This window comes from Tupaia chinensis, unplaced genomic scaffold (genome assembly GCF_000334495.1).
Source record: "Tupaia chinensis unplaced genomic scaffold, TupChi_1.0 Scaffold000024_1, whole genome shotgun sequence".
Lineage (NCBI taxonomy): Eukaryota > Metazoa > Chordata > Mammalia > Scandentia > Tupaiidae > Tupaia > Tupaia belangeri.
This window is the reverse complement of record NW_006159454.1, coordinates 941833-949590: the sequence shown is the minus strand read 5'-3', so window position 1 is coordinate 949590 and position 7758 is coordinate 941833. Positions and strand designations below refer to the sequence as shown.

At 58.6% G+C, this 7758-nt stretch overlaps 1 protein-coding gene across 1 annotated transcript in view; it reads left to right on the top strand.

Moving 5' to 3' along the window:
* PPM1F (protein phosphatase, Mg2+/Mn2+ dependent 1F) overlaps nucleotides 1–4047 on the top strand; it is a 41144-nt gene extending 37097 nt beyond the window's left edge. The window contains exon 8 of the mRNA XM_006140197.3: nucleotides 511–4047. Within this exon, the coding sequence (XP_006140259.1) occupies nucleotides 511–890 (380 nt within the window). The 3' untranslated portion in view covers nucleotides 891–4047. The remainder of the gene's footprint in view (nucleotides 1–510) is intronic.
* Nucleotides 4048–7758: the final 3711 nt, after the last annotated feature.

Sequence of the window (7758 nt, the reverse complement as noted above, 5' to 3'; positions counted from 1 at the left end):
TCTGTCTCTCTGTCTCTCTCTGTCTGTCTGGCGAGTGCACGTGCCCTACAGCGAAAATCTCTCCAAAAAAAAAAAAGATTTGGGGTACGCATACACGTGCACCTGGCGTGTTTTTCAAGGCACCATGGTCTGGGATTCAAACCGTGATTGGCCACGTGGGATCTAGCTCCCTTAACCTCTAGACCATGGGGCTGGCCCATAGCACCTGATTTAGAGCCCCTCTCTGTGCTTATCTGCTGCCATATCTCTGGGTACACAAGGGTGGGGAGGCAGGTGGGGTGGGGTGGATAAGGATTGGATGAGACCCGTATCCCCGTGGACCCGGGAGGGGACAGGCTTCAAGGAGAGTGAGAAACACCAGGCAGTTCTCCAGGAGGGAGCAGCCACCCAGTGAGGACAGGTCGGCCTCCTTACCCACAAGGCACTGGGGGTCGTGGTGACCAGGACGGGTGGGGATGAAGCAGTGGGCAGCATGGTTGTCTGACCAAGGCTTCTCTCTCCCGGGCCCAGGCGACATCTTCCAGAAGCCGTATGTGTCTGGGGAGGCAGACGCGGCCTCGCGGGAGCTGACGGGCTCCGAGGACTACCTACTGCTGGCCTGCGATGGCTTCTTCGATGTTGTCTCCCACCAGGAAGTCTCCGGCCTGGTCCAGAGCCACCTGGTCCGGCAGCAGGGCAGCGGGCTCCACGTGGCCGAGGAACTAGTGGCCGAGGCCCGGGACCGGGGCTCCCACGACAACATCACAGTCATGGTGGTCTTCCTCAGGGACCCCCAAGAGCTGCTGGAGGGTGGGGGCCAGGGGGCAGGGGACACCCGGGCAGGAGTGAGAAGCCAGGACTTGCCCTCTGGCCTCTCAGAGCCTGAGACCAATGCTCCACAGAGGAGCTAGGTGGTCCTGGGTGCCCACCCAGCCTCCACCCCCTCAGAGGCCTAGGATCCGATGGTCGGCAGGGGGCACCCGCTCTCACGTGCACCTGGAGCGCTGCCCCTGAACCCCCAGCCGCTCAAGCTGTGGCCTGCCCTGGGGGCTCCAGAACTGCATCAGGGACACTTAGAAGAATGTCCTCGCCCAAGAAAAGATGGCGCAGGAGACGGACCGGCTTGCTCCCAGCTCCCATCAGGGCAGGGGTGGGACTGGAGGCCGCAGGCACCTGGTGGCAGCCAACCAACGACACCGTGTGTGGGACCCACAGGCAGACCCCGGAGCCCTGATGCCTTCAAGGGCACCTTGAGGTCAGGCCCAGCAGGCAGGTGTCTAGCCCAAGTTTTCCGTCGCTGCTGCAGTGGGTGTGCCGTGGCTGGGGAGATCATATTGACAGACAGGTCTGGGGGGGTCCTGGTTGGCCACGCTGGCTTCCCAAAGAAGAGAGCCCCAGTGGTCTGATCCGCGGCGGCCACCAGCCGTTCCACGTCAGCCCGGTACGTTCCGGTCCCACCAGGGCCTTCCCGCCCTGTCTTCCCTCGCGTACCCTGGGAAGGTGAAACTCAGATGCAGCCGTGCAGTTTGGGGGTTTGGTATTATTTTCCCAGGGAAACGTCGTATCCAGAAGCAGTATTTCAGGTTCTAGCTTTGTCTTATCAGTGCCAAGATATCCCAATCGTGTCATATAATTTAAGCAGAGCTTAGTGTTTATTTTATTCCTTAGAAAATGTATTTACTTTTTTTTTCCCCCTAACTTTTTCTGGAAGCCTTTTTTTTTTTTTTTTTTGCAGTATTATTGAATTTCTTTTCTAAATCAGGATTGAAACAGAACTTTTTCCAGGTGGTGTTGCTAAAGCCACGCAAGTGCCTTAAACAGCTTCAGAGGCGGCCGGAGCCGCTGCTGTCTGATGGTTCTGAGAGGCATAGTGAAGTTTTTACAGAAGCGGGATTCGTTTTGCTGGGGAGGCATGGTGTGGGCTAGAAATTGTTCTGGAAGAGCGCTTTCTGCCTCTCTGTGACACTAAGCACCCCCAAGACCCTCCCCAAGGTGGTTGGCAGGAGTCAGGCCATCTGTGGCACTGTCTGGGCCTAGCCCTCAGGGCTCTGGGGGTCCAGGGTGACCGGCCACCTTCTGGTCTTGCTACTTGAATCTCTGGCTGGGTCCCAGGCAGAGAGACCCTGTTGCTGTTGGATCAGAACAGTCCAGAATGATTGATGTGTCTGTAATCAGATTGGTTTCATTGGGAAAGACAAGCCTGGCAAGCCCAGAGGCCGCCTGTGGGTCTCTGGCAAGCCCGGAGACAGGAGGGATGCCACCAAGAATCAGAGGCCGCCTGGCTGTGAGGGCCCTGCGGGTGTGCTCAGGGTCCACCTGCAGACAGCAGGGTCGCAGAGCGTCTCTGCCCTTCTTAAACCTGCAGAAGGGGCCCGTGCGAGAGAGCCTGCCCCTCCCGAGGTGAGGCAAGTCCGCCATTCAGAGAAAAATGACAGCGCTGGCTTCAGCCAAGGGGCTTCCGCCTGCAGTCAGCACTCAGCCCATCCCACGGCAGGTGGGGACATTGAGGCCTGTGGTCAGAGCCTCACTTGAGGTCTCCTGGTAAAAAGCAGCTTAAACACAGTCACGGTCATGGGTGAATGGACAGCCACCAACAGGGCCCGGGTGTTGCTCAGCCTCCCTGGAAGGCCCCACTGTCGTCTGGGGCCGTAAGCAGGGCCTCTTGCCCGTGGGTCTGGTCTCTGCCTTTTCTTTGCTAACTTTGTTCCCTTCGTTGCAAAAGCGTGGAGTTTTACCCCAGAAGGGTTTGGGTCACCCCATCTGGTGGTCCAATTCTTATCCTGGCCCAAGTCGCTACAAGACCTTCTCCTTGCAGCCTCAACCTACAGGGAAGCCCCTTCCCTGGGGTTGTCTGCGTGCCCCACCCTGAGCGGGGCTGCAGCCAGAACAGCTGTACCATGCCCGGCCCAAGTCCCCGCCTCCTGGGGCAGCGTTAGAGCTGCTGCCTTCCGTCTTGACAGAGGCTGGACTGGGAGCCACCAGCTGTCCTGACTCCCGGGCCATCCCCTCTTCAGGCCATAGTCGCAAGAGGTCCCCTAGCCAGGGACTGTGGTCTGGGACTGTCAGTCCTCTTCTCAAATCCCAACCATGCCGCTCGCTCCCCACGTGAGCTGAGCAAGGCGTTACACAAACTCCAGGCCTCAGTTTCCCTCCTGAGTCCGCAGCGGCTCCGGCCTGGAATTCTGCAGGGGCTACTCGAGGTGAGCCTGGTGCATCCTGGGGAGATGCCGCCAGCACGCGGGGGCCCTCCCCACCGTCGGCAGGGAGAGGTGATTAAGTATTATTAGTGTCTATTCTTGACTTGGAGTGGGTTGGCAAAGACTCACTGCAGACGCCAGCACCGTCCGTGGCAGACACACTGGGGAGACGGGTCTCTGCCTTGCCAGTGTAGCTGGTTTCCAGCCGAGGTTTGCAGGGGTGGCCTGGGGAGGAGGGGCAGGAGGGCACAGCCAGGCTCCCCAATCACCAGGAGTCCTGAAGGCAGACCCTGCCCGTCCTCGGAACCCAGAGAGGGAGCTCAGTGTGGGGTGCAGGGGCAGGGTCTCAAGTCCACGGGAGAAGCACTACAGTCGGCCTTGGGCCAGCCCCTGCCCTTCCTGTGGCCAGCATGTCCTTGGGCCTCCTCCCAACCCTCCCCCACCCCCAACTGTGGCCTTGAGCTCGGGTATGGGTGACCGGCTACGGCTACTTCAGTATTCCCAGGGCTGAGAGGTCAGCCCTGGCCTAGGCCTGGCCACCAGGCAAGCTACACGGAGGTCAAGTGGGCTTTGCATAAAATAGGCGTTTGTGGGGTTTGGTTTCTGGCTCCAGAGTCCCGAGCTTCTCGCCAAGGCCCCACAGCTTTGCCAAACTCGCCGAGCTTCGCCATTCACGTGCCGTGCGGGTCTTGCCGAAGGTTTATCTGCACCTCTCGGTGGGCTTCCTGGGGGTGTGTTCCCATGTGCGAGGAGTCTTGTTCCAAGACGGAATGACTTCCCCCTGCCTTTGGGGACAAGTCTCAAGATAAAGGGGCCTATTGGGGGTCTCCCAGGGACCCACAGAAGTGTCAATAAACCACAAACTCTGGAACTGGTCGCAGTGTCCTGCTCTCTCTTCCCACCTCTGAATCCTGGTCCCTGGGACGGCAGGGTGTGTCCTTTCGACTGTCCCTGCACCGAGGGCGGAGTTCTGGGCAGAGCCCTGCAGCCCCTGGGCCCCTCTACCCTGCCAGCCAGGTCTGGTTTTCATCCTGACCCTCAGACCCCACCCCCAGCAGCAGCCAGAGACATTGGGGAACGACAGCGCCATCTGGTGGCCCGTTGTTGCAGCCAGAGGCCTGAAGTGCCCTGGTGGCCCCTCCCTGTGTGGGTCAAGGCTAGGCAGAGCTGCTCCTGCAGAGAGAGAGACTTTTGCCATAGGGCGCATGTGCATGGGGATGGGAAGGGGGAGACAGACAGTGAGAGGGAAAATGAGAAGTCACTCCCGGGGGCATGGCCACGTTGTAATCCCTTCTCCATTCTCCTCCTCAGAGTCCCGAGCTTCTCGCCAAGGCCCCACAGCTTTGCCAAACTCGCCGAGCTTCGCCATTCACGTGCCGTGCGGGTCTTGCCGAAGGTTTATCTGCACCTCTCGGTGGGCTTCCTGGGGGTGTGTTCCCATGTGCGAGGAGTCTTGTTCCAAGACGGAATGACTTCCCCCTGCCTTTGGGGACAAGTCTCAAGATAAAGGGGCCTATTGGGGGTCTCCCAGGGACCCACAGAAGTGTCAATAAACCACAAACTCTGGAACTGGTCGCAGTGTCCTGCTCTCTCTTCCCACCTCTGAATCCTGGTCCCTGGGACGGCAGGGTGTGTCCTTTCGACTGTCCCTGCACCGAGGGCGGAGTTCTGGGCAGAGCCCTGCAGCCCCTGGGCCCCTCTACCCTGCCAGCCAGGTCTGGTTTTCATCCTGACCCTCAGACCCCACCCCCAGCAGCAGCCAGAGACATTGGGGAACGACAGCGCCATCTGGTGGCCCGTTGTTGCAGCCAGAGGCCTGAAGTGCCCTGGTGGCCCCTCCCTGTGTGGGTCAAGGCTAGGCAGAGCTGCTCCTGCAGAGAGAGAGACTTTTGCCATAGGGCGCATGTGCATGGGGATGGGAAGGGGGAGACAGACAGTGAGAGGGAAAATGAGAAGTCACTCCCGGGGGCATGGCCACGTTGTAATCCCTTCTCCATTCTCCTCCTGGGATCTTGGGCACACATGCACAAGCGCCTGATGGGATTTTCAAGCGCCGGGTCCGGGATTCGAACCACAGTCAACCATGCAGGAGTCCAGCGATGTGTGTGCCATCTGCTGGCCCCAGACACCTCTCATGAGACCCACTTCAGAGCATCTCGGGGCTTTCTGGGCTCTGGATCCTATTATTTCAAGTCCAGGAAACAGGTAGCCAGCCCTGGGGCTACACCATCCAGTCCTTTAGCGGATGCACTGCCCCAAGCACCAGAAGGAGGGGCAAGCAGGCAGCCCACAGAGCTGGCCCCCAAGGCACTGCCTAAGACAAGGCGGGACCCGGCTTAACCCACGGGGTTTAGTTCCGCAGGGCCATGGGGTCTGAACCTTGGAAAGTTGGGCTTGCTGGGTCCCCTGTTCTCTAGCACTGGCTGGAAAAAGTAGTCCCAGCGCCAGAAGCCCTCTGCTCCCAGCTGAGCTAGGCCTCACGGGACCAGGACGACAGCAGAGCTGCCCCCACACGCTGCAGAGCCACGGCCCTGACACGCTGTCCAGGACTCCCCCACACCCGAGGAAGGCCCACACCAAGAGGCTAACTCACCCAGGGTAACCCCGAAAACCAGCTCCTGTCTGCATGTGGACCTCCGCTCCCTGTGGCACTCTGATCTGCCCAATTTATTTTTATTTAAGGTTTTTGTCATAGGGCACAAGCACTTGCCAGGGGGAAAGAGAGGGAAAGTGAGAACCCCTCCACCCCAGGGTGAAAGAGAGAGGGAAAGTGAGAACCCCTGCCCCCCAGGGGGATGGCCTCACCGCAGTTTCTTCTCCATTCTCCTCTCAGGAATTTGGACACATTCTTGCATGCACTCCTGGCATGATTTTCAAGATGCTGGGTCCTAGATTCAAACCGCGGTCGGCTATGCGGGAGTCCAGCGCCTTAACTTCCACACCACCTACTGCCCCTTCGTCTGCCTAATTTCTCCCAGTTGTTCTCAAATCACCTGGAGAGCCTTCAGTTCCCCTCCGCTGCCCAAGGCTGTGGTCTCCCATGTCCCCTAGCCCCCACTGCCTCTTCCTTTTAAAGAATTATTTCTTTAGGGACCAGCAGTTGGCGTAATAGCTATGTAGCTGGACTCCCATGTAGTCAACCATAGTTCAAGTCCTGGACCCGGTGGCTTAAACTCCACGGGGCATGTGTGCTTGCGTGCCCAAGATCTGGAGAGGAGAATGTGGCCATCCCCCCTGGGGGGTGATTTCTCGTTTTCTGTCTCTCTGTCTCTCTCTGTCTTTCTGGTGAGTGCATGCACCCTATAGCAAAAACCTCTCACAAATAATAATTATTATTTATTCTATTTGTTATTATTTTTAAAATTTGATCAGAGAGGGAGACAGAAAGAAAGGGTAAGTAAGAAAACAAGCCACCAGGTCTGAGACTCGAACAGCAGTTGATCGGCCACCTGGGAGTCCAGAGCCCCAAGCACCACGCCACCCGCGAGCCCCCATGCTGCCTTTTCTGTGTCACAGACAGGAGGCAGAGAGGGGGGGATCCTTGGAGAAGTGGGGGAACGGACCCGGAATGGGAGGGCCTGGTCCTGACCCCCCAGTCCCATGACTCACCCACCTGCATTCCCCTCCCAAGCCACGTGACTGCTCACAGCTCCCGGGAGCGCCTCCTCCCTAAGTATAGGCTGTCGTGCTTGTTCTCGAATGAATCCTTCCGTGCCTGAATCTTGTCTTCACAGCCAGATGGTGGCTCTGCGTTCTCTCCCTACCCCCCGCTTTCCTGGAGCTTGGAGCCCAGAGAGCACCCTCTCCGGGGCCACTAGGTGGGGGCAGGGGAAGCCTGGGGGTGACTCTGGCAGGCAGGGGCTGGAGCTGCCCAGAAGCTGAAGGTGCTGCACCGAGGGAGCAGGCTTCACGGTGGAGGTGTGGGTGGAGGGACACGAGCCAGGCTTCCTGTCAGGAGGGGCGACCTGGGGCCCCCCACAAGCCGCTGAGGCCATGGGGTCTGCCTTGGGAGCCAGGATGGGCCAGCTGGGCAGGAGGGGCCGCAGCTGGGGACACTTGGCACACCAAGCCGTGATGGCTCTTATGCTGGGACTCGGGCCGTCCTGTTCCTGGACATCTGAGCTGCCTAGGACCAAGGAGTGGGTGCCGCCCTGGTCCCGGCCCCAAGGGTCCATCCAGCTTCAGTAGAGGGTCCAGGCAGGACCCTTTATATTTTAAATATAAAAATCTTTATATTATTATTATTTTAAGTCCGCTCCTCTGCAGGTCACTGTCAAGCTCAGTCAATCTAGCCGAGGCAGGGAGACCTCTCCCTCACTCACCCTCCAGCCTCAGCAGGTTCAAGGACCACTCCCTCCTCTGCCCCAGGTCTTTCCTGCAAAAGGAGCTTGAGATTGGAGCCAGAAGGTGGCGTAGTGGTTAGGGCACTGGACTGCCACACGGCTGACCACAGTTTGAGTCCTGGACCTGGCGGCTCCCTTTCTCATTTTTCCTCTTTTCCCCTCTCTCTCTTTTTCTCTCTCTGTCTTTCTGGCTAGTGCATGTGCCCTATAGCAAAAAAAAAAAAAAAAAAAAAACTATC